Genomic DNA, 23,594 nt, shown 5'->3' with positions numbered 1-23,594 from the left:
TGGTGAATTATGACACATTTATTGTTTATGTGGAAGGGTATTAAAATTAATAATTTCGCCATTTCGTCAAATTACAACATATCAAAAAAAGGCTTCACAATTTATAATCAGGAACATCTCGGCGTCATGTATACCAACTTTGACATGAATCGGATCAACCGTCTAGGAGGAGTACATTAAAATTGATCATGTCCACAATGCACAAATTCTCAAATACCTCACTTCCTGTGGGCGTGGCTAATGACATGGTAATACAAAAGTTGTTTGGTTTTGGGAGTTACATACACCCACAAAATTTGGTGTGTGTATCTAAAACTATATGCCAACCACAAGTCACAGTGACATAAGGGGGCGCTATGGAGTTCCTGGCCAACGCCCGGTGCCAAGCTTTTATCCATGTCTATTCACTGTATCACTTGATGTGTGTGCCAAATTTCATGCGTTTTCACCCATGGGAAGCACCTCTTTTGGGATCACAATTCAGCACATATTTCATCACATTAGTCTGCACAAAATCCCAAATATCTCACTTCCTGTTGGGCGTGGCTAATGCATTGTACATAGGAAAGTTGTTCATCTTGGAGAGATACAGACACCTACCAAATTTGGTGTGTGTAGCTGAAATTATATGCCAACCACGGGATCAGTCACCTAAGGAGGCGTAAGGGGGCGCTAGCGAGTCCCTGGGCCATGCCCGGGGCCAAGCTTTTGTACCTAGCTGCTTTGTGTGACACCTGATGTGTGTCTCAAATTTCAAGACTTTTCGTTTATGTTAACCACCTCAAAATATATGCCAACCACGAGATCAGTCACCTAAGGGGGCGCTAGCGAGACCCTGGGCCACGCCCGGAGTCAAACTCTTGTACATAACTGCGATGTGAGACACTTGACGTGTGTGCCACATTTCAAGAGTTTTCGACAATGTTAACCACTTGAAAAACAGGAAAGCAAAAAAGTAGAATAATGAATAATAATAATAATAATAATCCTTACAAAAACAATAGGGCCTTGCGCCCTTCGGTGCTCGGGCCCTAATAATAATCCTTACAAAAACAATAGGGCCTTGCGCCCTTCGGTGCTCGGGCCCTAAATATAGCCGCAAGCGGCAATGGCGGGCCCGAGCACCTGCGGGCCGCAACCCGTGACATGTCGGAATCCAACAAAGCACCGACGTGGTGCGTTTGTGAAATGTACATATTTGATGCGTCTGCTATTTGTTTTTGTATTTTATTTTCTGCCACATGTACTTGCTTGGTCAGGTGGGGGCGCAATGCAAGGCAGGCCCATTGGGTGGGCCTGCCTTGCATCATAATCATAATATATATTAACCTGAGAAATTTCAGACCATTCATTTTAAGCAAAGAACATTTCTGATACACTTTTTGGTTGGCCAGATGGTGGCGCTATGTTAGGCATGGAAATTACACATGTGAATATCATCACAGTAATGATATTCAAATTTTTTGTAAACGCTCAGATCAATCACTTAAGGCATTGTCCATTTCTGGCACATTTCCTGCTTGACCAGGTGGTGGCGCTATGCCAGGCAGGCCCATTGGGTGTCTGGATATCATCATAATCATAATATCTATTAACCTGAGAAGTTTCAGACCATTTATTCAAAGCATAGAGCATTTCTGGCACATTTCCTGCTTGGCCAGATGGTGGCGCTATGCTAGGCCTGTGAATTACGAATGTGAATATCATCACAATAATGATGTCTGATATTTTATAAAGTTTCAGATCAATCACTTAAGGCATTGTCCATTTCTGGCACATTTCCTGCTTGGCCAGGTGGTGGCGCTATGTCAGGCATGCCCATTGGGTGTCTGGATAACATCATAATCATGATATCTATTAACCCGAGAAGTTTCAGACCATTCATTCAATGCACTGTGATTTATGACACATTTCCTGTTTATGTGGTGAGATATTAAAATCATATCAAATATATAAGTTATCAAAAATCCCTTCACAATTTAACATCAGCGACATCTTGGCATAATATTTGCCAAATTTCAAATGAATCTGACAAACCGTCTAGGAGGAGTATGTTCAAATTGATCATATGGCATCAGTATAATTGTCATTCTTTCTGTTGCCAGTTGGTGGCGCTATGCCAAACATGCATTATGGGCATGTGAATATTATCCTTAACATGGTCTTCAATGACCTGTGAAATTTAAAACATTTCAAGCCATGCATGGTGAATCATGACACATTTATTGTTTATGTGGAAGGGTATTAAAATTAATAATTTCGCCATTTCGTCAAATTACAACATATCAAAAAAAAGCTTCACAATTTTTAATCAGGAACATCTCGGCGTCATGTATACCAACTTTGACATGAATCGGATCAACCGTCTAGGAGGAGTACGTTAAAATTGATCATGTCCACAACGCACAAAATCTCAATTACCTCACTTCCTGTGGGCGTGGCTAATGGCATGTTAATACAAAAGTTGTTTGTTTTTGGGATTTACATACACCCACCAAATTTGGTGTGTGTATCTAAAACTATATGCCAACCACAAGTCACAGTGACATAAGGGGGCGCTATGGAGTTCCTGGCTAACGCCCGGTGCCAAGGCTTTTCCCCTATGTATTCACGGTACCTCTTGACGTGTGTGCCAAATTTCATGCGTTTTCACCGATGGGAAGCACCTCTTTTGGCATCATAATTCATCACATTTTAGTCCGCACAAAATCCCAAATACCTCACTTCCTGTTGGGCGTGGCTAATGCATTGTACATACGAAAGTTGTTCATCTTGGGGAGATACACACACCTACCGAATTTGGTGTGTCTAGATGAAAGTATGTGCCAACCACTGGATCAATCACCTAAGGGGGCGCTACTGAGTCCCTGGGCCACGCCCGGGGCCAAGCCTTTATGCCTGTGTAGCCATTGTGATACCAGATGTGTGTGCCAAATTCCAAGACTTTTCATCCATGCTAACCACCTCAAAAATAGCAAAAAGGTGAACAAATAATAATAATAAATATAGCCGCAAGCGGCAATGGCGGGCCCGAGCACCTGCGGGCCGCAACCCGTGACGTGTCAGAATCCAACAAAGCACCGACGTGGTGCGTTTGTGAAATGTACATATTTGAAGCGTGTGCTATTTGTTTTTGTATTTTATGTTCTGCCACATTTACTCGCTTGGCCAGGTGGGGGCGTAATGCAATGCAGGCCCATTGGGTGTCATCATAATCATAATATATATTAACCTGAGAAATTTCAGACCATTCATTTTAAGCAAAGAACATTTCTGATACACTTTTTGGTTGGCCAGATGGTGGCGCTATGTTAGGCATGAAAATGACAGATGTGAATATCATCACAATAATGATATCCAAAATGTTTGTAAACTTTCAGATCAATCACTTAAGGCATTGTCCATTTCTGGCACATTTACTGCTTGAGCAGGTGGTGGCGCTATGCCAGGCAGGCCCATTGGGTGTCTGGATATCATCATAATCACAATATCTATTAACCTGAAAAGTTTCAGACCATTTATTCAAAGCATAGAGCATTTCTGGCACATTTCCTGCTTGGCCAGAAGGTGGCGCTATGCTAGGCCTGTGAATTACGCACGTGAATATCATCACAATAATGATATCCAATATTTTATAAAGTTTCAGATCAATCACTTATGGCATTGTCCATTTCTGGCACATTTCCTGCTTGGCCAGGTGGTGGCGCTATGCCAGGCAGGCCCATTGGGTGTCTGGATATCATCATAATCATGATATCTATTAACCTGAGAAGTTTCAGACCATTCATTCAATGCACTGTGATTTATGACACATTTCCTGTTTATGTGGTGAGATATTAAAATCATATCAAATATATTACAACATTCAAAAATCCATTCACAATTTAACATCAGCGACATCTTGGCATAATGTTTGCCAAATTTCAAATTAATCTGACAAACCGTCTAGGAGGAGTATGTTCAAATTGATCATGTGACATCAGTATAATTGTCATTCTTTCTGTTGCCAGTTGGTGGCGCTATGCCAAACATGCATTATGGGCATGTGAATATTATCATTAACATGGTCTTCAATGACCTGTGAAATTTAAAACATTTCAAGCCATGCATGGTGAATTATGACACATTTATCGTTTATGTGGAAGGGTATTAAAATGAATAATTTCGCCATTTCGTCAAATTACAACATATCAAAAAAAAACTTCACAATTTATAATCAGGAACATCTCGGCATCATGTATACCAACTTTGACATGAATCGGATCAACCGTCTAGGAGGAGTACGATAAAATTGATCATGTCCACAACGCACAAAATCTCAATTACCTCACTTCCTGTGGGCGTGGCTAATGGCATGTTAATACAAAAGTTGTTTGTTTTTGGGAGTTACATACACCCACCAAATTTGGTGTGTGTATCTAAAACTATATGCCAACCACAAGTCACTGTGACGTAAGGGGGCGCTATGGAGTTCCTGGGCAACGCCCGGTGCCAAGCTTTTATCCCTGTCTATTCACTGTACCACTTGATGTGTGTGCTAAATTTCATGCGTTTTCGACTATGTTAACCACCTCAAAATATTTGCCAACCACGAGATCAGTCACCTTAGGAGGCGCTAGCGAGTCCCTGGGCCACGCCCGGGGTCAAGCTCTTGTACCTAACTGCGATGCATGACACCTGACATGTGTGCCAAATTTCAAGAGGTTTCGACCATGTTAACCACCTCAAAAACAGGAAAGCAAAAAAGTGAAATAACAATAATAATAATAAATATAGCCGCAAGCGGCAATGGCGGGCCCGAGCACCTGCGGGCCGCAACCCGTGACATGTCGGAATCCAACAAAGCACCGACGTGGTGCGTTTGTGAAATGTACATATTTAATGCTTGTGCTAGTTGTTTTTGTATTTTATTTTCTGCCACATTTACTCGCTTGGCCAGGTGGGGGCGTAATGCAAGGCAGGCCCATTGGGTGTCATCATAATCATAATATATATTAACCTGAGAAATTTCAGACCATTCATTTTAAACAAAGAACATTTCTGATACACTTTTTGGTTGGCCAGATGGTGGCGCTATGTTAGGCATGAAAATTACACATGTGAATATCATCACAATAATGATATCCAAAATGTTTGTAAACTTTCAGATCAATCACTTAAGGCATTGGCCATTTCTGGCACATTTACTGCTTGACCAGGTGGTGGCGCTATGCCAGGCAGGCCCATTGGGTGTCTGGATATCATCATAATCTTAATATCTATTAACCTGAAAAGTTTCAGACCATTTATTCAAAGCATAGAGCATTTCTGGCACATTTCCTGCTTGGCCAGAAGGTGGCGCTATGCTAGGCCTGTGAATTTACGCATGTGAATATCATCACAATAATGATATCCAATATTTTATAAAGTTTCAGATCAATCACTTAAGGCATTGTCCATTTCTGGCACATTTCCTGCTTGGCCAGGTGGTGGCGCTATGCCAGGCAGGCCCATTGGGTGTCTGGATATCATCATAATCATGATATCTATTAACCTGAGAAGTTTCAGACCATTCATTCAATGCACTGTGATTTATGACACATTTCCTGTTTATGTGGTCAGATATTAAAATCATATCAAATATATTACAACATTCAAAAATCCATTCACAATTTAACATCAGCGACATCTTGGCATAATGTTTGCCAAATTTCAAATGAATCTGACAAACCGTCTAGGAGGAGTATGTTCAAATTGATCATGTTACATCAGTATAATTGTCATTCTTTCTGTTGCCAGTTGGTGGCGCTATGCCAAACATGCATTATGGGCATATGAATATTATCATTAACATGGTCTTCAATGACCTGTGAAATTTAAAACATTTCAAGCCATGCATGGTGAATTATGACACATTTATTGTTTATGTGGAAGGGTATTAAAATTAATAATTTCGCCATTTCGTCAAATTACAACATATCAAAAAAAGGCTTCACAATTTATAATCAGGAACATCTCGGCGTCATGTATACCAACTTTGACATGAATCGGATCAACCGTCTAGGAGGAGTACATTAAAATTGATCATGTCCACAATGCACAAATTCTCAAATACCTCACTTCCTGTGGGCGTGGCTAATGGCATGTTAATACAAAAGTTGTTTGTTTTTGGGAGTTACATACACCCACCAAATTTGGTGTGTGTATCTAAAACTATATGCCAACCACAAGTCACTGTGACGTAAGGGGGCGCTATGGAGTTCCTGGGCAACGCCCGGTGCCAAGCTTTTATCCCTGTCTATTCACTGTACCACTTGATGTGTGTGCTAAATTTCATGCGTTTTCGACAATGTTAACCACCTGAAAATATATGCCAACCACGGGATCAGTCACCTAAGGGGGCGCTAGCGAGTCTCTGGGCCACACCCGAGGTCAAGCTCTTGTACCTAACTGCGTCGTGTGACACCTGACGTGTGCCAAATTTCAAGAATTTTCGACCATGTTAACCACCTCAAAAACAGGAAAGCAAAAAAGTGGAATAACAATAATAATAATAATAATCCTTACAAAAACAATAGGGCCTTGCGCCCTTCGGTGCTCGGGCCCTAAATATAGCCGCAAGCGGCAATGGCGGGCCCGAGCACCTGCGGGCCGCAACCCGTGACATGTCGGAATCCAACAAAGCACCGACGTGGTGCGTGTGTGAAATGTACATATTTGATGCGTGGGCTATTTGCTTTTGTATTTTATTTTCTGCCACATTTACTCGCTTGGCCAGGTGGGGGCGTAATGCAAGGCAGGCCCATTGGGTGTCATCATAATCATAATATATATTAACCTGATAAATTTCAGACCATTCATTTTAAGCAAAGAACATTTCTGATACACTTTTTGGTTGGCCAGATGGTGGCGCTATGTTAGGCATTGAAATGACACATGTGAATATCATGACAATAATGATATCCAAAATGTTTGAAAACTTTCAGATCAATCACTTAAGGTATTGTCCATTTCTGGCACATTTCCTGCTTGACCAGGTGGTGGCGCTATGCCAGGCAGGCTCATTGGGTGTCTGGATATCATCATAATATCTATTAATCTGAAAAGTTTCAGACCATTTATTCAAAGCATAGAGCATTTCTGGCACATTTCCTGCTTGGCCAGAAGGTGGCGCTATGCTAGGCCTGTGAATTACGCACGTGAATATCATCACAATAATGATATCCAATATTTTATAAAGTTTCAGATCAATCACTTAAGGCATTGTCCATTTCTGGCACATTTCTTGCTTGGCCAGGTGGTGGAGCTATGCCAGGCAGGCCCATTGGGTGTCTGGATATCATCATAATCATGATATCTATTAACCTGAGAAGTTTCAGACCATTCATTCAATGCACTGTGATTTATGACACATTTCCTGTTTATGTGGTGAGATATTAAAATCATATCAAATATATTAGAACATTCAAAAATCCATTCACAATTTAACATCAGCGACATCTTGGCATAATGTTTGCCAAATTTCAAATTAATCTGACAAACCGTCTAGGAGGAGTATGTTCAAATTGATCATGTGACATCAGTATAATTGTCATTCTTTCGGTTGCCAGTTGGTGGCGCTATGCCAAACATGCATTATGGGCATGTGAATATTATCATTAACATGGTCTTCAATGACCTGTGAAATTTAAAACATTTCAAGCCATGCATGGTGAATTATGACACAGTTATTGTTTATGTGGAAGGGTATTAAAATTAATAATTTCGCCATTTCGTCAAATTACAACATATCAAAAAAAAACTTCACAATTTATAATCAGGAACATCTCGGCGTCATGTATACCAACTTTGACATGAATCGGATCAACCGTCTAGGAGGAGTACGTTAAAATTGATCATGTCCACAACGCACAAAATCTCAATTACCTCACTTCCTGTGGGCGTGGCTAATGGCATGTTAATACAAAAGTTGTTTGTTTTTGGGAGTTACATACACCCACCAAATTTGGTGTGTGTATCTAAAACTATATGCCAACCACAAGTCACTGTGATGTAAGGGGGCGCTATGGAGTTCCTGGGCAACGCCCGGTGCCAAGCTTTTTTACCTAGCTGCTTTGTGTGACACCTGATGTTTGTGTCAAATTTCAAGACTTTTCAACCATGTTAACCTCCTCAAAATATATGTCAACCACAGGATCAGTCACCTAAGGGGGCGCTAGCGAGTCCCTGGGCCACGCCCGGGGTCAAGCTCTTGTACCTAACTGCGTTGCGTGACACCTGACGTGTGTGCCAAATTTCAAGAATTTTCGACCATGTTAACTCCCTCAAAAACAGGAAAGCAAAAAAGTAGAATAACAATAATAAAATATAGCCGCAAGCGGCAAAGGCGGGCCCGAGCACCTGCGGGCCGCAACCCGTGACATGTCGGAATCCAACAAAGCACCGACGTGGTGCGTTTGTGAAATGTACATATTTGATGCGTGTGCTATTTGTTTTTGTATTTGATTTTCTGCCACATGTACTTGCTTAGCCAGGTGGGGGCGCAATGCAAGGCAGGCCCATTGGGTGTCATTATAATCATAATATATATTAACCTGAGAAATTTCAGACCATTCATTTTAAGCAAAGAACATTTCTGATACACTTTTTGGTTGGCCAGATGGTGGCGCTATGATAGGCATGGAAATTACACATGTGAATATCATCACAATAATGATATCCACATTTTTTGTAAACTTTCAGATCAATCACTTAAGGCATTGTCCATTTTCTGGCACATTTCCTGCTTGACCAGGTGGTGGCGCTATGCCAGGCAGGCCCATTGGGTGTCTGGATATCATCATAATTATAATATTTATTAACATGAGAAGTTTCAGACCATTTATTCAAAGCATAGAGCATTTCTGGCACATTTCCTGCTTGGCCAGATGGTGGCGCTATGCTAGGCCTGTGAATTACGAATGTGAATATCATCACAATAATGATATCTGATATTTTATAAAGTTTCAGATCAATCACTTAAGGCATTGTCCATTTCTGGCACATTTCCTGCTTGGCCAGGTGGTGGCGCTATGCCAGGCAGGTCCATTGGGTGTCTGAATATCATCATAAACATGATATCTATTAACCTCAGAAGTTTCAGACCATTCATTCAATGAACTGTGATTTATGACACATTTCCTCTTTATGTGGTGAGATATTAAAATCATATCAAATATATAACATATCAAAAATCCCTTCACAATTTAACATCAGCGACATCTTGGCATAATGTTTGCCAAATTTCAAATGAATCTGACAAACCGTCTAGGAGGAGTATGTTCAAATTGATCATGTGACATCAGTGTAATTGCCATTCTTTCTGTTGCCAGGTGGTGGCGCTATGCAAAATATGCATTATGGGCATGTGAATATCATCACTCCCATGGTATTCAAAGACCTGTGAAATGTAAAACATTTCAAGCCATGCATGGTGAAATATGACACATTTATTGTTTATGTGGAAGGGTATTAAAATTAATAATTTCGCCATTGCGTCAAATTACAACATATCAAAAAAAAGCTTCACAATTTATAATCAGGAACATCTCAGCGTCATGTATACCAACTTTGACATGAATCAGATCAACCGTCTAGGAGGAGTACGTTAAAATTGATCATGTCCACAACGCACAAAATCTCAATTACCTCACTTCCTGTGGGCGTGGCTAATGGCATGTTAATACAAAAGTTGATTGTTTTTGGGAGTTACATACACCCACCAAATTTGGTGTGTGTATCTAAAACTATATGCCAACCACAAGTCACTGTGACGTAAGGGGGCGCTATGGAGTTCCTGGGCAACGCCCGGTGCCAAGGCTTTTCCCCTGTGTATTCACGGTACCTCTTGACGTGTGTGCCAAATTTCATGCGTTTTCAGCGATGGGAAGCACCTCTTTTGGCATCACAATTCATCACATTTTAGTCCGCACAAAATCCCAAATACCTCACTTCCTGTTGGGCGTGGCTAATGCATTGTACATACAAAAGTTGTTCATCTTGGGGAGATACACACACCTACAAAATTTGGTGTGTCTAGCTGAAAGTATGTGCCAACCACTGGATCAATCACCTAAGGGGGCGCTACTGAGTCCCTGGGCCACGCCCGGGGCCAAGCTTTTATGCCTGTGTAGCCATTGTGATACCAGATGTGTGTGCCAAATTCCAAGACTTTTCATCCATGCTAACCACCTCAAAAATAGCAAAAAGGTGAACAAATAATAATAATAATAATAATAATAATCCTTTCAAAAACAATAGGGCTTCGCACCTCTCGGTGCGCAAGGCCTCGCGCACCGTCGGTGCTCGGGCCCTAAATATAGCCGCAAGCGGCAATGGCGGGCCCGAGCACCTGCGGGCCGCAACCCATGACATTTCAGAATCCAACAAAGCACCGACGTGGTGCATTTGTAAAATGTACATATTTGATGTGTGTGTTATTTGTTTTTGCATGTTATTTTCTGGCACATTTACTTGCTTGGCCAGGTGGGGCAATATGCAAGGCAGGCCCATTGTGTGTCATCATAATCATAATATATATTAACCTGAGAAATTTCAGATTATTAATTTTAAGCAAAGAACATTTTTGATACACTTTTTGGCCAGATGGTGGCGCTATATTAGGCATGTGAATTACACATGTGAATATCATCACAATAATGATATCCAATATTTTGAAAAGTTTCAGATCAACCAATAAAGGCATTACCAATTTCTGGCACATTTTCCTGCTTGGCCAGGTGGTGGCGCTATGCCAGGCAGGCCCATAGGGTGTCTGGATATCATCATAATTATAATATCTATTAACCTGAGAAGTTTCAGACCATTCATTCAAAACATAGAGCATTTCTGGCATATTTCCTGTTTGGCCAGATGGTGGCGCTATGCTAGGCATGTGAATTATATGTGTGAATATCATCACAATAATGATATCCAATATTTTATAAAGTTTCAGATCAATCACTTAAGGCATTGTCCATTTCTGGCACATTTCCTACTTGGCCAGGTGGTGGCGCTATGTCAGGCAGGCCCATTGGGTGTCTGGATATCATCATAATCATAATATCTATTAACCTGAGAAGTTTCAGACCATTCATTCAATGCACTGTGATTATATGACACATTTCCAGTTTATATGATGAGATATTAAAATCATGACATATTACAACATATCAAAAATCCCTTCGCAATTTAACATCAGCAACATCTTGGCATAATGTTAGCCAAATTTCACATGAATCGGACAAACAGTCTAGGAGGAGTATGTTAAAATTGATCATGTAACATCAATGTAATTGCCATTCTTTCTGTTGCCAGGTGGTGGCACTATGCCAAATATACATTATGGGCATGTGAATATCATCACTACCATGGTATTGAAAGACCTGTGAAATTTAAAACATTTCAAGCCATGCATGGTGAATTAAGATACATTTATTGTTAACGTGGAAGGGTATTAAAATTAATAGTTTCGCCATTTCGTCAAATTACAACATATCAAAAAAAGCTTCACAATTTAGAATCAGAAGCATATTGGCATCATGTATACCAACTTTCACATGAATCGGATCAATCGTCTAGGAGGAGTACGTTAAAATTGATCATGTCCACAATGCACAAAATCCCAATTACCTCACTTCCTGTGGGCGTGGCTAATGGCATGTTGATACAAAAGTTGATTGTTTTTGGGAGTTACACACACCCACCAAATTTGGTGTGTGTATCTAAAACTATATGCCAACCACAAGTCACAGTGACATAAGGGGGCGCTATGGAGTTCCTGGGCCAAGCCCAGTGCCAAGGCTTTTCCCCTGTGTATTCATGGTACCTCTTGACGTGTGTGCCAAATTTCATGCGTTTTCACCGATGGGAAGAACGTCTTCTGGCATCACAATTCATCACATTTTAGTCTGCACAAAATCCCAAATACCTCACTTCCTGTTGGGCGTGGCTAATGCATTGTACATACGAAAGTTGTTCATCTTGGGGAGATACACACACCTACCGAATTTGATGCGTCTAGCCGAAAGTATGTGCCAACCACTGCCTCAATCACCTAAGGGGGCGCTACTGAGTCCCTGGGCCACGCCCGGGGCCAAGCTCTTGTACCTAACTGCTTTGCATGACACCTGATGTGTGTGCCAAATTTCAAGACTTTTTACCCATCTTAACCACCTCAAAAAAGGAAAACGCTCTGAGACAAAGTTAATATAATAATAAATATAGCCGCAAGCGGCAATGGCGGGCCCGAGCACCTACGGGCCGCAACCCGTGACATGTCGGAATCCAACAAAGCACCGACGTGGTGCGTTTGTGAAATGTACATATTTGATGCGTGTGCTATTTGTTTTTGTATTTTATTTTCTGCCACATGTACTTGCTTGGCCAGGTGGGGGCGAAATGCAAGGCAGGCCCATTGGGTGTCATCATAATCATATATATTAACCTGAGAAATTTCAGACCATTCATTTTAAGCAAAGAACATTTCTGATACACTTTTTGGTTGGCCAGATGGTGGCGCTATGTTAGGCATGGAAATTACACATGTGAATATCATCACAATAATGATATCCAAATTTTTTGTAAACAGATCAATCACTTAAGGCATTGTCCATTTTCTGGCACATTTCCTGCTTGACCAGGTGGTGGCGCTATGCCAGGCAGGCTCATTGGGTGTCTGGATATCATCATAATTATAATATCTATTACCATGAGAAGTGTCAGACCATTTATTCAAAGCATAGAGCATTTCTGGCACATTTCCTGCTTGGCCAGATGGTGGCGCTATGCTAGGCCTGTGAATTACGAATGTGAATATCATCACAAAAATGATGTCTGATATTTTATAAAGTTTCAGATCAATCACTTAAGGCATTGTCCATTTCTGGCACATTTCCTGCTTGGCCAGGTGGTGGCGCTATGTCAGGCAGGCCCATTGGGTGTCTGGATATCATCATAATCATGATATCTATTAACCTGAGAAGTTTCAGACCATTCATTCAATGCACTGTGATTTATGACACATTTCCTGTTTATGTGGTGAGATATTAAAATCATATCAAATATATAACATATCAAAAATCCCTTCACAATTTAACATCAGCGACATCTTGGCATAATGTTTGCCAAATTTCACATGAATCTGACAAACCGTCTAGGAGCAGTATGTTAAAATTGATCATGTGACATCAGTGTAATTGTCATTCTTTCTGTTGCCAGTTGGTGGCGCTATGCCAAACATGCATTATGGGCATGTGAATATTATCATTAACATGGTCTTCAATGACCTGTGAAATTTAAAACATTTCAAGCCATGCATGGTGAATTATGACACATTTATTGCTTATGTGGAAGGGTATTAAAATTAATAATTTCGCCATTTCGTCAAATTACAACATATCAAAAAAAGGCTTCACAATTTATAATCAGGAACATCTCGGCGTCATGTATACCAACTTTGACATGAATCGGATCAACCGTCTAGGAGGAGTACGTTAAAATTGATCATGTCCACAATGCACAAAATCTCAATTACCTCACTTCCTGTGGGCGTGGCTAATGGCATGTTAATACAAAAGTTGTTTGTTTTTGGGAGTTACATACACCCACCAAATTTGGTGTGTGTATCTAAAACTATATGCCAACCACAAGTCACAGTGACATAAGGGGGCGCTATGGAGTTCCTGGGCAACGCCCGGTGCCAAGCTTTTATCCCTGTCTATTCACTGTATCACTTGATGTGTGTGCCAAATTTCATGCGTTTTCACCCATGGGAAGCACCTCCTTTGGCATCATGATTCATCACATATTTCATCACATATTAGTCTGCACAAAATCCCAAATACCTCACTTCCTGTTGGGCGTGGCTAATGCATTGTACATTCGAAAGTTGTTTATCTTGGGGAGATACAAACACCTACCAAATTTGGTGTGTGTAGCTGAAAGTATATGCCCACCACGGGATCAGTCATCTAAGGGGGCGTAAGGGGGCGCTAGCGAGTCTCTGGGCCATGCGCGGGGCCAAGCTTTTTTACCTAGCTGCTTTGTGTGACACCTGATGTGTGTGCCAAATTTCAAGACTTTTCGATTACGTTAACCACCTCAAAATATTTGCCAACCACGGGATCAGTCACCTAAGGGGGCGCTAGCGAGTCCCTGGGCCACGCCCGGGGTCAAGCTCTTGTACCTAACTGCGTTGCGTGACACCTGACGTGTGTGCCAAATTTCAAGAATTTTCGACCATGTTAACTCCCTCAAAAACAGGAAAGCAAAAAAGTAGAATAACAATAATAAATAATAAATATAGCCGCAAGCGGCAATGGCGGGCCCGAGCACCTGCGGGCCGCAACCCGTGACATGTCGGAATCCAACAAAGCACCGATGTGGTGCATTTGTGAAATGTACATATTTGATGCGTGTGCTACTTGTTTTTGTATTTTATTTTCTGCCACATGTACTTGCTTGGCCAGGTGGGGGTGCAATGCAAGGCAGGCCCATTGGGTGTCATCATAATCATAATATATATTAACCTGAGAAATTTCAGACCATTCATTTTAAGCAAAGAACATTTCTGATGCACTTTTTGGTTGGCCAGATGGTGGCGCTATGTTAGGCATGGAAATTACACATGTGAATATCATTACAATAATGATATCCAACTTTTTTGTAAACAGATCAATCACTTAAGGCATTGTCCATTTTCTGGCACATTTCCTGCTTGACCAGGTGGTGGCGCTATGCCAGGCAGGCCCATTGGGTGTCTGGATATCATCATAATCATAATATCTATTAACCTGAGAAGTTTCAGACCATTTATTCAAAGCATAGAGCATTTCTGGCACATTTCCTGCTTGGCCAGAAGGTGGCGCTATGCTAGGCCTGTGAATTACGCATGTGAATATCATCACAATAATGATATCCAATATTTTATAAAGTTTCAGATCAATCACTTAAGGCATTGTCCATTTCTGGCACATTTCCTGCTTGGCCAGGTGGTGGCGCTATGTCAGGCAGGCCCATTGGGTGTCTGGATATCATCATAATCATGATATCTATTAACCTGAGAAGTTTCAGACCATTCATTCAATGCACTGTGATTTATGACACATTTCCTGTTTATGTGGTGAGATATTAAAATCATATCAAATATATAAGTTATCAAAAATCCCTTCACAATTTAACATCAGCGACAGCTTGGCATAATATTCGCCAAATTTCAAATGAATCTGACAAACCGTCTAGGAGGAGTATGTTCAAATTGATCATATGAAATCAGTATAATTGTCATTCTTTCTGTTGCCAGGTGGTGGCGCTATGCCAAACATGCATTATGGTCATGTGAATATTATCATTAACATGGTCTTTAATGACCTGTGAAATTTAAAACATTTCAAGCCATGCATGGTGAATTATGACACATTTATTGTTCATGTGGAAGGGTATTAAAATTAATAATTTCGCCATTTCGTCAAATTACAACATATCAAAAAAAGGCTTCACAATTTATAATCAGGAACATCTCGGCGTCATGTATACCAACTTTGACATGAATCGGATCAACCGTCTAGGAGGAGTATGTTAAAATTGATCATGTCCACAACGCACAAAATCTCAATTACCTCACTTCCTGTGGGCGTGGCTAATGGCATGTTAATACAAAAGTTGTTTGGTTTTGGGAGTTACATACACCCACCAAATTTGGTGTGTGTATCTAAAACTATATGCCAACCACAAGTCACAGTGACATAAGGGGGCGCTATGGAGTTCCTGGCCAACGCCCGGTGCCAAGCTTTTATCCATGTCTATTCACTGTATCACTTGATGTGTGTGCCAAATTTCATGCGTTTTCACCCATGGGAAGCACCTCTTTTGGGATCACAATTCAGCACATATTTCATCACATTAGTCTGCACAAAATCCCAAATATCTCACTTCCTGTTGGGCGTGGCTAATGCATTGTACATAGGAAAGTTGTTCATCTTGGAGAGATACAGACACCTACCAAATTTGGTGTGTGTAGCTTAAATTATATGCCAACCACGGGATCAGTCACCTAAGGAGGCGTAAGGGGGCGCTAGCGAGTCCCTGGGCCATGCCCGGGGCCAAGCTTTTGTACCTAGCTGCTTTGTGTGACACCTGATGTGTGTGTCAAATTTCAAGACTTTTCGATTATGTTAACCACCTCAAAATATTTGCCAACCACGGGATCAGTCACATTTCCTGCTTGACCAGGTGGTGGCGCTATGCCAGGCAGGCCCATTGGGTGTCTGGATATCATCATAATCGTAATATCTATTACCATGAGAAGTGTCAGACCATTTATTCAAAGCATAGAGCATTTCTGGCACATTTCCTGCTTGGCCAGATGGTGGCGCTATGCTAGGCCTGTGAATTACGAATGTGAATATCATCACAATAATGATGTCTGATATTTTATAAAGTTTCAGATCAATCACTTAAGGCATTGTCCATTTCTGGCACATTTCCTGCTTGGCCAGGTGGTGGCGCTATGTCAGGCAGGCCCATTGGGTGTCTGGATATCATCATAATCATGATATCTATTAACCTGAGAAGTTTCAGACCATTCATTCAATGCACTGTGATTTATGACACATTTCCTGTTTATGTGGTGAGATATTAAAATCATATCAAATATATAAGTTATCAAAAATCCCTTCACAATTTAACATCAGCGACAGCTTGGCATAATATTCGCCAAATTTCAAATGAATCTGACAAACCGTCTAGGAGGAGTATGTTCAAATTGATCATATGAAATCAGTATAATTGTCATTCTTTCTGTTGCCAGGTGGTGGCGCTATGCCAAACATGCATTATGGGCATGTGAATATTATCATTAACATGGTCTTTAATGACCTGTGAAATTTAAAACATTTCAAGCCATGCATGGTGAATTATGACACATTTATTGTTCATGTGGAAGGGTATTAAAATTAATAATTTCGCCATTTCGTCAAATTACAACATATCAAAAAAAGGCTTCACAATTTATAATCAGGAACATCTCGGCGTCATGTATACCAACTTTGACATGAATCGGATCAACCGTCTAGGAGGAGTATGTTAAAATTGATCATGTCCACAACGCACAAAATCTCAATTACCTCACTTCCTGTGGGCGTGGCTAATGACATGTTAATACAAAAGTTGTTTGGTTTTGGGAGTTACATACACCCACCAAATTTGGTGTGTGTATCTAAAACTATATGCCAACCACAAGTCACAGTGACATAAGGGGGCGCTATGGAGTTCCTGGCCAACGCCCGGTGCCAAGCTTTTATCCATGTCTATTCACTGTATCACTTGATGTGTGTGCCAAATTTCATGCGTTTTCACCCATGGGAAGCACCTCTTTTGGGATCACAATTCAGCACATATTTCATCACATTAGTCTGCACAAAATCCCAAATATCTCACTTCCTGTTGGGCGTGGCTAATGCATTGTACATAGGAAAGTTGTTCATCTTGGAGAGATACAGACACCTACCAAATTTGGTGTGTGTAGCTTAAATTATATGCCAACCACGGGATCAGTCACCTAAGGAGGCGTAAGGGGGCGCTAGCGAGTCCCTGGGCCATGCCCGGGGCCAAGCTTTTGTACCTAGCTGCTTTGTGTGACACCTGATGTGTGTGTCAAATTTCAAGACTTTTCGATTATGTTAACCACCTCAAAATATTTGCCAACCACGGGATCAGTCACATTTCCTGCTTGACCAGGTGGTGGCGCTATGCCAGGCAGGCCCATTGGGTGTCTGGATATCATCATAATCGTAATATCTATTACCATGAGAAGTGTCAGACCATTTATTCAAAGCATAGAGCATTTCTGGCACATTTCCTGCTTGGCCAGATGGTGGCGCTATGCTAGGCCTGTGAATTACGAATGTGAATATCATCACAATAATGATGTCTGATATTTTATAAAGTTTCAGATCAATCACTTAAGGCATTGTCCATTTCTGGCACATTTCCTGCTTGGCCAGGTGGTGGCGCTATGTCAGGCAGGCCCATTGGGTGTCTGGATATCATCATAATCATGATATCTATTAACCTGAGAAGTTTCAGACCATTCATTCAATGCACTGTGATTTATGACACATTTCCTGTTTATGTGGTGAGATATTAAAATCATATCAAATATATAAGTTATCAAAAATCCCTTCACAATTTAACATCAGCGACATCTTGGCATAATATTCGCCAAATTTCAAATGAATCTGACAAACCGTCTAGGAGGAGTATGTTCAAATTGATCATGTGACATCAGTGTAAATGTCATTCTTTCTGCTGCCAGTTGGTGGCGCTATGCCAAACATGCATTATGGGCATGTGAATATTATCATTAACATGGTCTTCAATGACCTGTGAAATTTAAAACATTTCAAGCCATGCATGGTGAATTATGACACATTTTTTGTTTATGTGGAAGGGTATTAAAATTAATAATTTCGCCATTTCGTCAAATTACAACATATCAAAAAAAAACTTCACAATTTATAATCAGGAACATCTCGGCATCATGTATACCAACTTTGACATGAATCGGATCAACCGTGTAGGAGGAGTACGTTAAAATTGATCATGTCCACAATGCACAAAATCTCAATTACCTCACTTCCTGTGGGCGTGGCTAATGACATGTTTATACAAAAGTTGTTTGGTTTTGGGAGTTACATACACCCACCAAATTTGGTGTGTGTATATAAAACTATATGCCAACCACAAGTCACAGTGACATAAGGGGGCGCTATGGAGTTCCTGGCCAACGCCCGGTGCCAAGCTTTTATCCCTGTCTATTCACTGTATCACTTGATGTGTGTGCCAAATTTCATGCGTTTTCACCCATGGGAAGCACCTCTTTTGGGATCACAATTCAGCACATATTTCATCACATTAGTCTGCACAAAATCCCAAATATCTCACTTCCTGTTGGGCGTGGCTAATGCATTGTACATAGGAAAGTTGTTCATCTTGGAGAGATACAGACACCTACCAAATTTGGTGTGTGTAGCTGAAATTATATGCCAACCACGGGATCAGTCACCTAAGGAGGCGTAAGGGGGCGCTAGCGAGTCCCTGGGCCATGCCCGGGGCCAAGCTTTTGTACCTAGCTGCTTTGTGTGACACCTGATGTGTGTGTCAAATTTCAAGACTTTTCGTTCATGTTAACCACCTCAAAATATATGCCAACCACGAGATCAGTCACCTAAGGGGGCGCTAGCGAGACCCTGGGCCACGCCCGGAGTCAAACTCTTGTACATAACTGCGATGCGTGACACTTGACGTGTGTGCCACATTTCAAGAATTTTTGGCAATGTTAACCACTTCAAAAACAGGAAAGCAAAAAAGTAGAATAATGAATAATAATAATAATAAATATAGCCGCAAGCGGCAATGGCGGGCCCGAGCACCTGCGGGCCGCAACCCGTGACATGTCGGAATCCAACAAAGCCCCGACGTGGTGCGTGTGTGAAATGTACATATTTGATGCGTGGGCTATTTGCTTTTGTATTTTATTTTCTGCCACATTTACTCGCTTGGCCAGGTGGGGACGTATTGCAAGGCAGGCCCATTGGGTGTCATCATAATCATAATACATATTTACCTGAGAAATTGCAGACCATTCATTTTAAGCAAAGAACATTTCTGATACACTTTTTGGTTGGCCAGATGGTGGCGCTATGTTAGGTATGAAAATTACACATGTGAATATCATAACAGTAATGATATCCAAAATGTTTGTAAACTTTCAGATCAATCACTTAAAGCATTGTCCATTTCTGGCACATTTACTGCTTGACCAGGTGGTGGCGCTATGCCAGGCAGGCCCATTGGGTATCTAGATATCATCATAATCATAATATCTATTAACCTGAAAAGTTTCAGACCATTTATTCAAAGCATAGAGCATTTCTGGCAAATTTCCTGCTTGGCCAGAAGGTGGCGCTATGCTAGGCCTGTGAATTACGCATGTGAATATCATCACAATAATGATATCCAATATTTTATAAAGTTTCAGATCAATCACTTAAGGCATTGTCCATTTCTGGCACATTTCCTGCTTGGCCAGGTGGTGGCGCTATGACAGGCAGGCCCATTGGGTGTCTGGATATCATCATAATCTTGATATCTATTAACCTGAGAAGTTTCACACCATTCATTCAATGCACTGTGATTTATGACACATTTCCTGTTTATGTGGTATGATATTAAAATCATATCAAATATATTACAACATTCCAAAATCCATTCACAAATTAACATCAGCGACATCTTGGCATAATGTTTGCAAAATTTCAAATTAATCTGGCAAACCGTCTAGGAGGAGTATGTTCAAATTGATCATGTGACATTAGTATAATTGTCATTCTTTCTGTTGCCAGTTGGTGGCGCTATGCCAAACATGCATTATGGGCATGTGAATATTATCATTAACATGGTCTTCAATGACCTGTGAAATTTAAAACATTTCAAGCCATGCATGGTGAATTATGACACATTTATTGTTTATGTGGAAGGGTATTAAAATTAATAATTTCGCCATTTCGTCAAATTACAACATATCGGAAAAAAACTTCACAATTTATAATCAGGAACATCTCGGCATCATGTATACCAACTTTGACATGAATCGGATCAACCGTCTAGGAGGAGTACATTAAAATTGATCATGTCCACAACGCACAAAATCTCAATTACCTCACTTCCTGTGGGCGTGGCTAATGGCATGTTAATACAAAAGTTGTTTGTTTTTGGGAGTTACATACACCCACCAAATTTGGTGTGTGTATCTAAAACTATATGCCAACCACAAGTCACTGTGACGTAAGGGGGCGCTATGGAGTTCCTGGGCAACGCCCGGTGCCAAGCTTTTATCCCTGTCTATTCACTGTACCACTTGATGTGTGTGCTAAATTTCATGCGTTTTCGATTATGTTAACCACCTCAAAATATTTGCCAACCACGAGATCAGTCACCTAAGGAGGCGCTAGCGAGTCCCTGGGCCACGCCCGGGGTCAAGCTCTTGTACCTAACTGCGATGCATGACACCTGACGTGTGTGCCAAATTTCAAGAGGTTTCGACCATGTTAACCACCTCAAAAACAGGAAAGCAAAAAAGTGGAATAACAATAATAATAATAATAATCCTTACAAAAACAATAGGGCCTTGCGCCCTTCGGGTGCTCGGGCCCTAATAATCCTTACAAAAACAATAGGGCCTTGCGCCCTTCGGTGCTCGGGCCCTAATAATAATAATAATAATAATAATAATAATAATCCTTACAAAAACAATAGGGCCTTGCGCCCTTCGGTGCTCGGGCCCTAATAATAATCCTTACAAAAACAATAGGGCCTTGCGCCCTTCGGTGCTCGGGCCCTAATAATAATCCTTACAAAAACAATAGGGCCTTGCGCCCTTCGGTGCTCGGGCCCTAATAATAATAATAATCCTTATAAAAACAATAGGGCCTTGTGCCCTTCGGTGCTCGGGCCCTAATAATAATCCTTACAAAAACAATAGGGCCTTGCGCCCTTCGGTGCTCGGGCCCTAATAAAATGGTGTGATGGAAGATTTCACCACTTACTGCTCATCATAGGGGGAGTCAGACACCTGCAGAACAGATGCTTGGAAATCCTGAATCACCTCCTGTTAGCGTGTGGAATCCAGAATTGGATAGAGAACGGAATGGAGAATGAGTAAACAAAGCAGATAGAAAATGGATTTAGTGTGGGCGTAGTTTTCTTGTCATTAGTCCCCCTGTTAGTCCAACAGTGCAAGTGTGAATTACGAAGCCGATGTTCTTACATTGCACATGTAAGTGTGCCACGATTTTGAAACTGGAGGGAGTTTATCTTTCTTAGTCCAGTTTGGAGGCGCACCCTCTCTTACCGGTTCCTACACATGAAACACACACAAACATGATATGCAAATAAAGATTTCGGAAATCAATTTGGAGAGAGAAAGGCCAAAGAACAAGAGAGAAAGATGGAAAGTAAAGCAGACTGCACCTTGGAAGCGATCATATAAGGTGGTGTGATCTCAATATTCATCTCCTGGAACAGCTCTCTGCACTGCATCGTGATGAAGTCTCCAGCCAAGGGAGATTTAACAATACCTGTATACAGGCAACAAAGTTTACTGTAAAACTAGGCTAGAATCCTTTAAAGGAAAGAAAATATTGTTGTTATATAAAGGAATAAAAATATTGTTATATAAGCAAACAAGCACACTTAATGCAACTGGACACTGGTAATTCTATCTAAATAGTTATGCACACCTTGAAGGGAAACACCTTGAGACAAGGTGCAATGGGTTCATTTTGAGTGTGTGTGTGTGTATGTGATTCCTTACCTTGCTGCAGGACATACCCATCATGCACTGGGATGGCGGTGGTGTGTGTAGCTCCACTGTCCAACACCAGTCCTGTTGCACGGCCATTAGCAAAGCTATAGCCAATGATGTTAAGGGTATGTGATGCCATGAAAACCATCTAATGAATGCAATTTTGATCTGCACACATACAGTATGTGCGTGTAACTACTGTACATGTTTCAAGCGTGTGCATCATGGTCTGAAACAAAACACTTTAGCTTGTGAGAACTGCATCAGCAATTGTTTTTTTCTGAATGGAAGCATGCTATTAGTTTGATGCAAAAGCATGTTGGTGTTAGAGTTGCAGCATTAAATGGTGGATTCTGTACTTCTGACAAATGGTTGTGGATATTTGGGCTCAACCACCAGTCAAATCGCAGCCCTCCATTTCACGCTCCTAAAGAAACATGTTGATTGGCTGGAATTGTTTTAGGCTTGCTGTTAGCCACTATGCTTGTTCCCTATTTACAGAGCTAGAACTTTGTACAAACATTGTTTTTTCAGTACACAGACCAGAAAGCTCGGGGGTTGTGTAGTGCAATTCACTGAATTTCACAAGAATCATATTAGATTAGAATCACAGATATCACCTTGAAGTTTTCAGTTGGATAAGGCACATTGGTTGTAACTTGAACAGTGTCCCTTGTGCAGTTTAGATTCTAATAGATTTGAATAATACTTTTCAGCATTTTTGATTGGTGATTGATTAATGCTGCCTGAATGATGGCTGATGACTGGCGACTGAGGAGTTGTGATTGGATACGCAGTGAGAACGGCAGTCTTGCACAGGAAGAAGGCAGGTATGTTGTAGTGCTCAAACATCAGCTCAGTAAGCTTCTCTCTCTTCACACGAGAGTTCCACTGTGAAGGAACACACACACACACACACACACACACACACCACAGACAGACAGAAACACACATCAATATTCATAATTAGCACCACTTTAGGTGTGTGTGTGTGTGTGTGTGTGTATGTGTGTGCAAGCATGTGAAAAGCATGTTTGCTTACTGGGGCCTCAGACATGAGCACAGGGTGTAGGTTGGGCTCTGATTTGATGTATTTGCTGTATACATGATCCACAATGGCCTGGAATGCCTCCCAGTCCTCAACTGAGACAGACACAGAAACAAGGAGAAAGAGTGACATAACAGCAACATAGCATGTTAATGTGTGCTGAAT

General features: G+C 41.1%; 1 protein-coding gene across 1 annotated transcript in view; it reads right to left on the bottom strand.

Moving 5' to 3' along the window:
* Positions 1 to 23,594, bottom strand: part of LOC143101363 (actin-like protein 6B) — a 38,989-nt gene that overhangs the window by 14,111 nt on the left and 1,284 nt on the right. Inside the window, exons 4-9 of the mRNA XM_076264657.1 lie at positions 23,424 to 23,524; positions 23,175 to 23,272; positions 22,391 to 22,485; positions 22,048 to 22,154; positions 21,845 to 21,934; positions 21,624 to 21,685 (exon numbers count right to left, since the gene is read on the bottom strand). Coding sequence (XP_076120772.1) covers positions 21,624 to 21,685; positions 21,845 to 21,934; positions 22,048 to 22,154; positions 22,391 to 22,485; positions 23,175 to 23,272; positions 23,424 to 23,524 — 553 coding nt within the window. The remainder of the gene's footprint in view (positions 1 to 21,623; positions 21,686 to 21,844; positions 21,935 to 22,047; positions 22,155 to 22,390; positions 22,486 to 23,174; positions 23,273 to 23,423; positions 23,525 to 23,594) is intronic.

This window comes from Alosa pseudoharengus, unplaced genomic scaffold, assembly GCF_046254945.1.
Source record: "Alosa pseudoharengus isolate Yale_2024_CS ecotype anadromous, Long Island Sound unplaced genomic scaffold, YU_APseudo_1.1 YU_APseudo_1.1_scf_33, whole genome shotgun sequence".
Classification (NCBI taxonomy): Eukaryota; Metazoa; Chordata; class Actinopteri; order Clupeiformes; family Clupeidae; genus Alosa; species Alosa pseudoharengus.
This window is presented reverse-complemented; position numbering and strand designations above follow the sequence as displayed.